The 13,044-nt window shown below is 32.8% G+C and overlaps 1 protein-coding gene across 1 annotated transcript in view; it reads right to left on the reverse strand.

The window, feature by feature from the left end:
- Positions 1–1,232: 1,232 nt before the first annotated feature.
- The window catches only part of LOC107658665 (exonuclease mut-7 homolog), a 54,659-nt gene continuing 42,847 nt past the window's right edge, over positions 1,233–13,044 (reverse strand). Inside the window, exons 19-20 of the mRNA XM_016447307.1 lie at positions 2,295–2,361; positions 1,233–2,071 (exon numbers count right to left, since the gene is read on the reverse strand). Of these exons, the coding sequence (XP_016302793.1) occupies positions 1,734–2,071; positions 2,295–2,361 (405 nt within the window). The 3' untranslated portion in view covers positions 1,233–1,733. The remainder of the gene's footprint in view (positions 2,072–2,294; positions 2,362–13,044) is intronic.

Below are 13,044 nucleotides of genomic sequence, written 5' to 3' on the forward strand. Positions count from 1 at the left end.
GCTCTGTTTGAGCGTGGCTTGACTGAACTTGGAAGGAGGACTGACTGTATGCAGCCCATCCTGTTATGAACTTGCAAAGCGTCCTCAAAAACTTGGAACGAAAATAGCGTCTGGCGTGAATTCAGCAGCGCTGTCTTTGGGGAACCCAAGCATGTTTTTTTTGTAGTTTTGACAGATTTACAAATGGAGATATGACTTAAAGACTAAACATAAACAACGTTTGTTCTGAAAAAAGGAAGTCAAGAAAATAAAACTTTTTTTTTTTTTTGGTTTTTAGAGATAATTGCAAGAGAGATAACGTGCAAAATATTATGATAGATTGGTTTAGAAAAACAAATAAAGAAAAAATGGCTAAATATGTTGCACACAAAAATTGTGGGAATCTGTTCATAAAGTGTTGTTAACCATTTATGGCATTAAGTATATTATTATGTGTAAAACAAAAAAAATTTTTAAATAAAGGAAAAAATGGCTAAAAAGAGTGAAATATCTTGCCATTTTTGGGGGTTAATGTATATTGTGTAAAACAAATTTAGATCTTAAATAAAAAAAAAAAAGTAAAAAATGTGTATAAATCTTGTGCAAAAATTTAATTAAAATGAAAGTCTTGCCATAAACTAATGTAAATCCTGTTTTTAATAACAATTTGTGATTAATCTTCGTAAAGTGTTATTAAAACACTTATGATTAATGAACTATTTTAAGAGATTTGTAAACCTTGTCATTTTTGGGGGTTAATGTATATTGTGTAAAACAAATTTAGATCTTAAATTAAAAAAAAAAAAGTAAAAAATGTGTATAAATCTTGTGCAAAAATTTAATTAAAATGAAAGTCTTGCCATAAACTAATGTAAATCCTGTTTTTAATAACAATTTGTGATTAATCTTCGTAAAGTGTTATTAAAACACTTATGATTAATGAACTATTTTAAGAGATTTGTAAACAATTTATGGCATTAAGTATATTATTATAATGTGTAAAACAAATTCAAATCTTAAAAATGTTTTTTTTTTTTTAAATATACAGTAAAAAATAGCTAAACAAGATTACGTGCAAAAATGAAAATGAAATTAATATCTTGTCATTTTGGGGGGTCAATGTAAACATTTTATGGAATTAAGTATATTATTGTGTAAAACAAACTTAAATCTAAGTTTAAAAAAAAAATTGTTTTTGTGCAAAATAAAATAAAATGAATTCTGTGGGATTAAACCAATGTAAATCCTGTTTTTAATAACAATTTGTGTCCAAACTTTTCATAAAGTGTTGTTAAAACAGTTAACACTTATGATTTACGAACAATTTTAGGAAGTTTGCAAACATTTTATGGCATTAATTACATATTAGTTAAAACCAAAAACAAAACAGAGTAACAAATGTCTAAACAAGATATTGTGCAAAAATGAAAATGAAAGACGCGTGTCATCTTATGGCGTTAGTCCAATATAAATCCTGTTTTTAATAACAATTTATGACTAATCATTTCATACAGTGTTATTAAAACGTTTTTTTTTTTTCAGATTTCAGGAGGGATAGCATCAAGTATATAATTACATTGTGGAAAACAAATGTACACAGGACAATTTTGTTTACAGTGCAAAACACAATGAACCCTTCCCAAAGGTTGCTATGACACAGTGTAGCAAATAAAAACACCTCCATAAAAAAAGAATTAAAAAAAATCAGATGCATGGAGAAAAAAAAAATAAAACCTGGAGTTTCCCTGTCGATCTCAAGCTTTTGTTGCTGCGTCTTCACTGACGTGCAAGAGCTCTTGGAACTGCGACAGCACCCGGTCAAAGTGCGTCCCCTCCCAGAACACCTTTCCACAGCCGGTGCAGATGAAGTACACTGGAATCCGGGGCAGGAGGCCTGGGGGCACGGTCTCCAGCTGAACTTCGGCCCCGCTGGGGAATTTGAAGGTCTGGGGGTCCAGGGCGGTACGTGGGGCCCAGCGGCAGTGAGGGGTGAACTCGGGGCCCTCTGGGGGCCTCCAGCTATTGTATTCAGCTTGTGTTTCGTCCTGCGGCTCGCAGTCGTCCCGCTTAGATACGATGTCTTGAAGGAGACCTTTTAAGAGAAAGAAAAGGCGAATAGAAGCAAGAAGGCAGCTTTATGTTAAATGATGCTGCTGACGAAACCAAGGATTTAGGCAACATACTGTTACAAGTAAACGCTAATTAAAATGAAAATGTAAAAACGGTGGAAAATCTGTACAGTAAATACATTTGAAAATATACATTCAAATACGTGCTGTATTGGCATGGGAAACAATTGGAAAAGAAGTGGCAACCTCTCTCTTTCATCATGCGGGTCATATCCTCTCTGGACAGCTTCAAGTACTCATTACAGTTGCAAGCCTAGAAGAAAGGTGACAGAAAAAACACATTAGTATGTAATAAAACATGACGTGACCAAGTAAATAAATTCAGCAACAAGATGTTAAATCAAGTGTTAGATAATAAAATCTTTTATTATCTATTGATATATAATACAGGCAGTATACACGCATTACTTCTAAATAGCTTTAATACTGTTTATAGCCTACTTAATTACTCTTTTTTTTGTTTGTAATAATTTAGTCATCATCAAAACTTCAAAATAACTACTCATATTGTTGTATTTATGTAAAGTGTATTTATGGTCTTATGTAGCACAGTTATATTTGTAGCAATAACCAAAAATACATTGTATTGGTCAAAATTATCGATTTTTCTTTTATGCCAAAAATATCCTTAATAGGATATTAAGTAAAGATCATGTTCCATGAAGACACTTTGTAAATGTCCTACCGTAAATATATCAAAACTTCATTTTTGATTAGTAATATGCATTGCTAAAGACTTAATTTAGACAGTTTAAAGGCGATTTTCTCAATATTTTGATTTTTTTTGCACCCTCAATAACCTAATTTTCAAATAGTTGTATCTCGGCCAAATATTGTCCTATCCTAACAAACCATACATCAATGGAAAGCTTATTTATTCATCTTTCAGATGATGTATTAATCTCAATTTCGAAAAATTGACCCTTATGACTGGTTTTGTGGTCCAGGGTCACAAATATGGTAAATTTGCTAAATATTCTAATTTTTGACAAGTTCACATAAATGCCACACTTGTTTTTCCTTGACTATATGACCCGATGTATCCATTAACAGCACATACAAATAGCAAAACATATTCATACATATAATAGCGTTCAAATGTTTGGGGTTTTTAAAGGTATGATACCATTACAATTTAAAATAACTGTTTTCCATGTGAATTTGTTCATTCCTCCAGCCTTCAGCGTCACACGATCCTTCAGAAATCATTCTAATATGCTGATTTGCAGCTCAAGAAACATTTATTCATGTTGAAAACAGCTGCTTCATATATTTGTAGAAACTGCCAGATTTGTCCTTTGATGAATGGGAAGAACATTTATTTTAAACAGATTTTTTAAAAACTTTATAAATGTTTTTACCATCATTTTTGATCAAATGAATGTGTCCTTGCAGAATAAAAATATAAATTTCTTTAAAAATAAATCCTACTGAGCCCAAACTTTTGAACTGTACTGTATATATACAGCAGTAATGGTAGGTTGCAAACTAGACTCGTACATATTTCAAATAGTCTAGTAGTTCCCATGCTAAACGCTCTCATACACACACACACACACACACACACTCCAGTGACGCAGGCTAAGTGTGAGGTTAGAAGTTTGCGTCGCCTCTCTTGATTTCACACCTCAGTGTGGCTTCTGTCTCATCCTCAGCGAGGAACCCATTCCCACTCTTTCAGACAACACACAGGCGCTAAAAGCCTCGTCACTGAACTCAGCAACACCAGCCAGACTCACGCGGAACGCAACACTGACAATTCAGTCGGTCAACTCATTACACTGGAATGCTTCTCACACAAACTGAAACTGAAATCAAAAGACTGCTCGGTTTAAAGGAATAGTGACATTTTTGAAAATTTTGTCACATTTACTCACTCATGCTTTCATTACTTCTAAAAGTGTAAATTTGGAAGAAAACAACTTCATAATAGTATATGACTGTCGAGTTCCAACAAGGACCAAAAATATAAGTCTACATAACTCATATGCTATATTCCATATAGGTTTCTGTGTTTACAACTATCATATGACTGAAGAAGCCATGAACACAACTGAAATTTCTCCTTTTAAATATAGAATATGGGTTTGGAACAACATGAAGGTAAATAAATGTTAATAAATATACACTATTGACCAAAATATTTGGAATACTTAAGATTTTTTTTCAATATTTTTGAAAGAAATCTCTTATGCTCACCAAGGCTGCCTTTATTTGGCCACAATTATAGTAAAAACAGTAATATTGTGAAATATTATTATAATTTAAAATAACTGTTTTCTATTTGTATATATTGTAAAATATAATTAATTTCTGTGATCAAAGCTGAATTTTCAGCATCATTACTCCAGTCTTCAGTGTCACATGATCCTTCAGAAATCATTCTGATATGCTGATTTGCTGCTCAAGAAACAAAATATTCAGCAAGGAAACGTTAAATTGATCAAAAGTGACAAAAGTGATGATATGTTACAAAAGATTTCTATTTCAAATAAATGCTGTTCTTTTTAACTGGTGAAAAAAGCACCAGTTCCCACAAAAATATGAAGCAAATGGTCAGTGATAAGAATCATTATTAATAACTGACCACCAATAATAATTCATAATAATATCAGCATATTATTACGATTTCTGAAGGATCATGCGACACTAAAGACTGGAGTAATGATGCTGAAAACTCAGCTTTAATAAATTACATTTCAAACTAAAAAAAATATTTTAAATTGTAATAATATTACACAATATTAGGACTTTTGCAGTATTTCTAATAAAAAAAATGAAGCCTTGATGAACATAAGAGACAAAACATTACAAAAACAACAATAATTCCAAACTTCTTAAAGGGGTCATATGATGCGATTTAAATTTTTCCTTTCTCTTTGGAGTGTTACAAGCTCTTGGTGCATAAAGAAGATCTGTAAAGTTGCAAATTTAGCAACGTCATATGACCCCTTTAACTTTTGATATCTCATAAACATTCAGATTTAATACCGAATCCATTTAGAATTCAGTTTAAACTATACATGATTTTGCATACTCACACACACACACACACACACACACACACACAAACACAAGGTGCTGTGAAAAGGCATGTTGTGTGTGTGTGTGAGGGACAGGCTCACTCTCACGCTCTCTCCATTCCACCTTGAGTGATCTCTTCCCACACACTGCGCAAAACACACCAGCAACTATTTACCCAACTCCTGAGTTTCCCATGCAAAAGCAAGTCAAAACCTGCTCCGCCAACTCTTCACACTCGCACTCTTTCTCCATCTGTGTTTGCCTCCAAAACCACGCGTGCGAGTTTTGCTTCTAACACTGCGAGGCGTGACCAGACCAAACCCTATGGCAAATATGTCATATGTGCTGCTGTTGCGGGTCCAGCTATGATCTTCTCCATGATCGTCAGCCACTAGTGCTTTCCTGCTCACAGTCACATTTCTGTGCAACATACTGTAATTAGGTAGGCATCACTAGTGTATCACTAGTGCATGTGATGCAGATTTTGAGTGGGGTTTTGCACCAGTGGGCAAGCCAGTGACAAAACGTCCCCCAGTCATCGCCGTTTGCCCCTGATTCGGAAAACAACTGATGATTTTATCGCAGCTGGTTAGGTCACGCTTGGGAAACTCTGGAGTGTTTAACGGCCTAACTCGTCCTGCTCCGTTTGTGATGTGGACATGAAAGAACGTGGTCTGGAAAAGGAAATGAATACTTGAAAATCTTGCAAGTTTTTGAGAAGAGATTAAGGCTACACGCATACTTAATAAAACTAAAAATGCAGTGTGACTTAGTGTGATTATCAACTCACAAATGCTGTGATTTCATTAAATAAATATATGCACTGCATGAATCTAACGTTATAATTTGCATGTGGGAATGCAACATGCACCAATCTTTTACCTAAATTGTTGGCTTTATGAAGCTTTAAAGGCCTTTCTGCAGTTTTCCATCAAAATAAAATCTAAATTGTTGAACTCTTTTTAAAGTTAAACTGCCATAAATATTAGTATTGTAATTTTACAGTTGTACTGGAAAATATATATATATTTTTTTTATTTTACAGTGAGATATTACAATAGCATATTGCTTATTTTGTTTCATAATTATTCAATTTATTAATTTAAATAATCATTTTTTATACTTTCATTTAGTAATAATAATAACTACTTTAAGTATTAGTCATACTGATATATAAATCACAAACTATTTTTCATAATCAAAAAGCTCAATGGTTTAACTTCTGAAAATGAAGAAATTAAGATATAAATAATATTGCAATTCTATAGTTGTATTGTGAAAAATTATGTTCTTTTTCAGTGAAATATTAGAATAGTAATATTTCTTTTGTGTAATAATTTAATTTCATATATAATACTTGGATTTAGTAATAGTAATAATTTCTATAATTATAGTCATACTGATATATAAATCACAAAAAAATAGCTCAATAGTTGAACTTTTGAAAGTAAAGAAATTTGAATAAATATTAGTATTGTAATTTTATAGTTTTCTTTTATAGTGCAGTATTACAATAGTAATATTTTTTATTTTGTTTCTGAATTGTATTTTGTGTTTTATTTAATATTTTTATTTAGTACTAATAATAATTACTATAATTAATATAGTCGTACTGATATATAAATCACCAAAATATTTTCACAATCAAAAAGCTCACTGGTTTCAATTTTGAAAATGAAGAATTTAGGACCGGCATAAATATTAATAATGCAATTTTACAGTTTACAAAAAAAAAAGCACACACACAAGTGAAATATTACAATAATAATATTTATTTTGTTTCATAATAATAATAATTAGTATAATTATAGTCATACTGATGTATAAATCACAAAATATTATCATCAAAAAGCTCAATAGTTTAACTTTTGAAAATGAAGAAATTAAGATAAAAATTAAAGATAAATATTAGTACTGTCTACAGTTGTATAGTGAAATAAAATTATTTTCTTTTACAGTGAAATATTAAAATAGTAATATTTGTTTTGTTTTATCATTTAATTTCATATTTAATACTTCTATTTAGTAATAATAACAACAACTGCTATAATTATAGTCATACTGATATATAAATCACAAAAAAATATTTTTATAATCAATTTTTGGGGCCAAATTGTGCAGCTCTACAAACACACGCACAACAAACCTAGAGCTTTTTTTTAGTTTTCCTGGTCAGTGATTAAATGGGGAAATATCCCATAAAACTACATTTTGGAAGGGACACAAGTCATAATTATTGTGGATGGGCTCTTTTGATCTGGACCAGTAAAGCAACCACCTAAAACCTTCTAAAAAACACCCTGAACACACTAGCAACCGCTTCGCAAGATGCCAAGAGCAGCAACAGCACAGCAAACCCTGGTAACTAAATAACATCCAAGTATCCAAGGTCTGGAGCTTGCCTTCATCATTTCTTCAGAAAATGTAGTAACTAGGTTAGTCACTGAGCTTGTGTTGTGGTGCCTCAGGTAAAGAGTTGACAGGTGACTGTATGCACAGCGCAGTGTTGAGTATGTGTTCCAGACATTGAGCCTCAGACAAGCTAAACGTTTCCAATTAGAGAGTCGAGCTCGAGAGAAGCCAGAGGTAGAGAGCTGGGGGAGGGGAGCGGAGGGATATATTCATTTGGACTCGCACACACTCCGACCCCCCCCCCCCATGGGAAAATCCTGCACTGCATTCAGACGGCGGGGCTTGTGCTGTGGCTGGGTCACGTGATCACGAGTCTGACCAATGAGAGGAGGCTGCTATGATTCAAACAGAAGCAGAGGCAGGTAAGCGTGGGAACAGATTCTTGCCCTGCCGGCACAGCAAACCTCGCCGTTTGACACATTTGTTGCAAGCATGGGCGGCCAATAACAAGATCACTAGCTTCTTGAGAAATGTAGATAGCGTTTTGTGGGAAAAAAAAAATTGGGGTTGGCATTGGGCAATTTGTTTCTAACGGAAACATTTTACAATAAGGTTCCATTTGTTAACATTAGTTAACTAGCTAATAACTAATTAATGTAGTTAATAACTAATGATGAAAAATACTTTTATTTATCTTAGTTATTGCTAATTTTAAATTCACTAAATACATTATTTAAATCAAATGCTGTATCTTTTATTATTATTTAATATGATTTGAGCTTACATAAACTAGCTATGAGTTGTATTTTTATTAACTGAAGTAAACAAAAATGATTAAATACTGTAACAAACATATTACCAATTCTTAGGTAATGTTACTTAATTCATTAACTAATGTTAACTAACTTTATTGTAAAGTATTAGCAATTTTTTTTTTTAAATCACTTCAACTGAACCAATATTATTACAGTTTATTTTTTTCATATTTATTAGTGCTGTCAAACGATTAATCGCATCCAAAATAAAAGTGTTTGAGGGGATAGTGTCCTGCACCCACTAGTAAAAAGTAGTGCTGTCAAACGATTAATCGCGATTAATCGCATCCAAAAAAGTTTTTGTTTACATATGTGTGTGTATTGTGTATATTTATTATGTATAAATAAATACACACACATGCATGTATATATTTTGAAAATATTTACACGTTTATACATTTATATATTCATATACTTTATATTATATATAAATATATTTAATATATAAACATAACATTTTTCTTAAATATATTCATGCATGTGTTTGCAATTATATATACATAATAAATATACACAGTACACACTCATATATTATGTAAACAAAAACTTTTATTTTGGATGTGATTAATCGCAATTAATAGTTTGACAGCACTAATATATATTAAAAAAATTTTTTAATTACATTAATCAAATCAATGCCAAACAAAAACTCAGATTCAGAATACAATAAAATTTAACAAAGGAATTAAATACTACCAAAACTGAAAAAAAAAAACAGCAACAAAATAATGATAATAAATGACACAAAGAAAGGAAGAACTATAATATAATATAATATAATACTTTACAATAAGGTTCCATTTGTTAAAATTAGTTAAACAATAAAACATACTTCTAAAGCATTTATTATTCTTACCTAATGTTGATTTCAACATTTACTAATACATTATTAAAATGAAAAGTTATATCTATTAACATGGATTAACAATGAACAGTTTTATTTAATATAGTTAATATAATAATACAGTATAATTTTGTATTTAATGTGCATTAAATATACTTTACAAATGAAACCTTATTGTGAAGTGTTACTATGTAATCAATATATTATATTATAGAATCACAATTAAATTAATTTTAATACATATTCTTATTTACAAACACAAATTTAGTTTAAATAATTGTTGCAAAAACATACAAATTAATGTTTAGGTCAGTCTGTTGATTCAAATATTTAACTATATATTTAATATTAAGGTGTTTTGTATTTAAAGCAAATCAACAACACATTTAATTCCTTTTTAGGAAAGAAAACTATATTACTGGGCTCTGCAATTTATGTGGAATACTTTCATCTCTATATGACGACGCCGTATAGAGTTCGATTTCTGCTCTCTACTCATCGCAGTTGTATAACAAGCAGATTTTATATTTTTTAGACGGCATCAAAATGAACGTGAAAAGCAAACAGAGGAATGCAAGCATTCAATGGCAACATGCAAACACGTTAACTGACAGTAATAATTAAATAGGCTTAATTTAATTAGCTACTTTTTGTTACCACCTTGTCTATCTAATTACATCATCAGAAAGGTAGCTTGGTAACTTAACTACTTAAGTCTGGGAAGTAGCTTCCTTCACACTGGTATATGTGATACACTGGAATGCAAAAAGAAGAAAAACAACATTTCAGTTCGTTTACTTGAGGCATTAGCAGAAAGCTCATCAGGCCTGACCTCTCTTTCTCTCGTGACCCTGCCTGGAGGTGTTTTAGATTAGTGTTGTTGTCAGTGCTAATGGTCCGTTCACTGCCCAGAGAGCTGAACCTGACCAGACTGGACAGGATGCAGTCGACACTTCTCTCTTTCTCTAACAACATACATGTGTTCAGAAAACTCTCCTCTGTTGGTCTTGGAACAGCTCATACCCAGCAAAGTTTCTTGGCAGCTCTGGACGAGGGGGGCTGCTTTGTGACTGGCGCTCTGCAGAGAACCACGGGAGTCGGGGAATAATGGCCAGTGAGGAGACTCTTTGTGTGGGCTTTAGCTGCGGGGCTCAGGGGGGCTCTGGGGGTTTTGTGTGCTAGCTTGGCCTCTGTGAAGCTAGCCTTTCCACCCACCCTATTGATACTTGCCCCTCTCTCAGAGCTGAGCTCTTTAGCACTGCCCAAATAGGGGGATAATAGCCTCACTACGAGCCCTGAAACCAAGAATGGTTCATAGCTCTTTCTTTTTCTCTCCCCTCATTCTTTCGTCTCAGGCGGTCAGATCAATGACTCTTACATACTTCCAGCAGTAAAGACCCTTGAGGATGTCTCTGGGGAACTTGGAGGTTTTTTGTCCACAACTAGATGTAAATAAATGAGATTTGGAACTAGGGCTGGCTGAGTTATTGTATATATACACAATACATTTTGTTTGAAAATATTAGATTGATTTTAATAGATTTCTATTTGGCCATTAGGTTTCATAAAAAGCCACTACTTCATGCGTCATAACTTCTGAAATGTTGGAAATGTCGGTTATTTTGAAAGATCCATTTTAGTGAATTGGTTTAAATCCTGAATACATTGTGAAAAAAATATATAAGAAAATATATTCATTGAAGGTCTTGCATTGCATTCTCCATGCTTTGATAATGAGGGGTGAACCAATATTACAATTCTGGCCACCACAGATAAGCCAATGAAAACATTCATATGATGGCCAATAATTGGCCAATACTAAAATTTCACACTATTTTGCTGAAATGAATGAAAAACAAACCATTAAAAACTAGTATTAAAACATTTTTTGTATGAATTGTGGCATCAAAGCAAATTTAGGCATCACATGCATTACTGTATTATTTCATATGAAAAACAGATATTACATTTGGGATTTAACAATGTTGTTAAAATATTTTGGAACCGGTGATTTTTTTTTTTTTTTTAGGATTCTTTCTTTAGAATCTTTAGAAGTCTTTTCTGTCGTTTTTATTAAATCTATTGAACATATATCCTTGTTGAATAATAGTAATAATTTCCTTTAAAGAAAAGAAAAGGAACTGACCCCAAACGTTTGAATGATGGCGTATACTATTAGAAAATATTCCTATTTTGAATAAATGCAGTTCTTTTTTAACTTGTTATTAATCAAAGAATCCTGAAAAAAAAAAAACAGGTTCAAAAAAAAAATTAAGCTGCACAACTGTCTCCAACATTGATAATAAATCAGCATATTAGAATGATTTCTGAAGGATCATGTGACACTGAAAACTGAAGTAATGATGCAGAAAATTCAGCTTTACCATCACATGTATAAATTATATTTTAAAGTATATTAAAATAGAAAACCATTATTTTGAATTCTAATAATATTTCACATTATTACAGTTTTTTTCAGTATTTTTGATTAAATAAATGCAGCCTTGATATATATATATATATATATATATACACACACACACACACATATATATACATATATATATATATATATATATAGGAAGAGAATTTAAGAAGAAGAAAGTGAGAGAGAAACTGTGGGCAACGTTGTCGTGTCGCACAGTCCTCCCACCACACCCACAGTAACTTGCTGAGGTATTTGTCCCGTCCTGTCTCCCGGTGTCTTGTCATGGGAGCGCCACCACATTCTGTTGCGCAAACCTCGTGCTGTGTTTCACACCTCTCTTTCTTCCCTTGCTTGCTCTCTTTAACCGACACACTTAAGCATGTTCGGAATGCTATTGTGAAGTCTTCGTGATTCATCCCCAACTGTAAATATTGACTATGGCAGCCCTTAAGGGGGGGGGACGAGCCTGAGAAAGCTGTGGGATGACTGGTGCCCGGCCCACTCCAATGGGCACCACAGATTTCAGACCCAGCAGGCTGACAAAATGAGTTTGCAGACCACAGGGTGGGTCAAAACCCAGTTTCCAAGTATCTTTCCCATTACCCCTCGACACTTTAGAAGATTTGCTTTTGTTGATCTAGCATAGATTTACCTACCATCAGCCATGTGCAAGAAAGGTCTGAATTGTGACCCTGGAGCACAAAACCAGTCATAAGGGTACATTTTTTTTTAGATGAACCTAAATAAATAAGCTTTCCGTTGAACTATGGTTTGTTAGGATAGGACAATATTTGGCCGAGATACAACCATTTGAAAATCTGGAATCTGAGGGTGCAAAAAAATCTAAATATTGAGAAAATCGGGTTTTATGTTTACACGGCGCGATGCAACATGTTTTCATGTTTTTGTTAACATTTCCGTCACACTCTTGAGGTATTCGGCCAACAGTGTTGGGAAGGTTACTTTGAAAATGTAATAGGTTACAGATTACAAGTTACCCTATTTAAAATGTAATAAAAAACTGCATAAACACATTTCATTCCACCAAATACACAAAATAATGATCTTTTTAGCAGCATCATATGACCCCTTCAAAGTTATCCAAATGAAGTCCTTAGCGATGTATATTACTAATTAAAAATTAAGTTATGATATTTATGGTAGGAAATTTACAAAATATCTTCATGGAACATGATCTTTAGTTAATATCTTAATGATTTTTGGCATAAAAGAAAAATTGATAATTTTGACCCATACAATGTATTGTTGGCTGTTGCTCATGTTCGGAATGCTATTGTGAAGTCTTCGTGATTCATCCCCAACTGTAAATATTGACTATGGCAGCCCTTAAGGGGGGGGGACGAGCCTGAGAAAGCTGTGGGATGACTGGTGCCCGGCCCACTCCAATGGGCACCACAGATTTCAGACCCAGCAGGCTGACAAAAAGACTTTCCAGACCACAGGGAGGGCCAA

This window comes from Sinocyclocheilus anshuiensis, unplaced genomic scaffold, assembly GCF_001515605.1.
Source record: "Sinocyclocheilus anshuiensis isolate Anshui unplaced genomic scaffold, SAMN03320099.WGS_v1.1 scaffold567, whole genome shotgun sequence".
NCBI classification, from domain to species: domain Eukaryota; kingdom Metazoa; phylum Chordata; class Actinopteri; order Cypriniformes; family Cyprinidae; genus Sinocyclocheilus; species Sinocyclocheilus anshuiensis.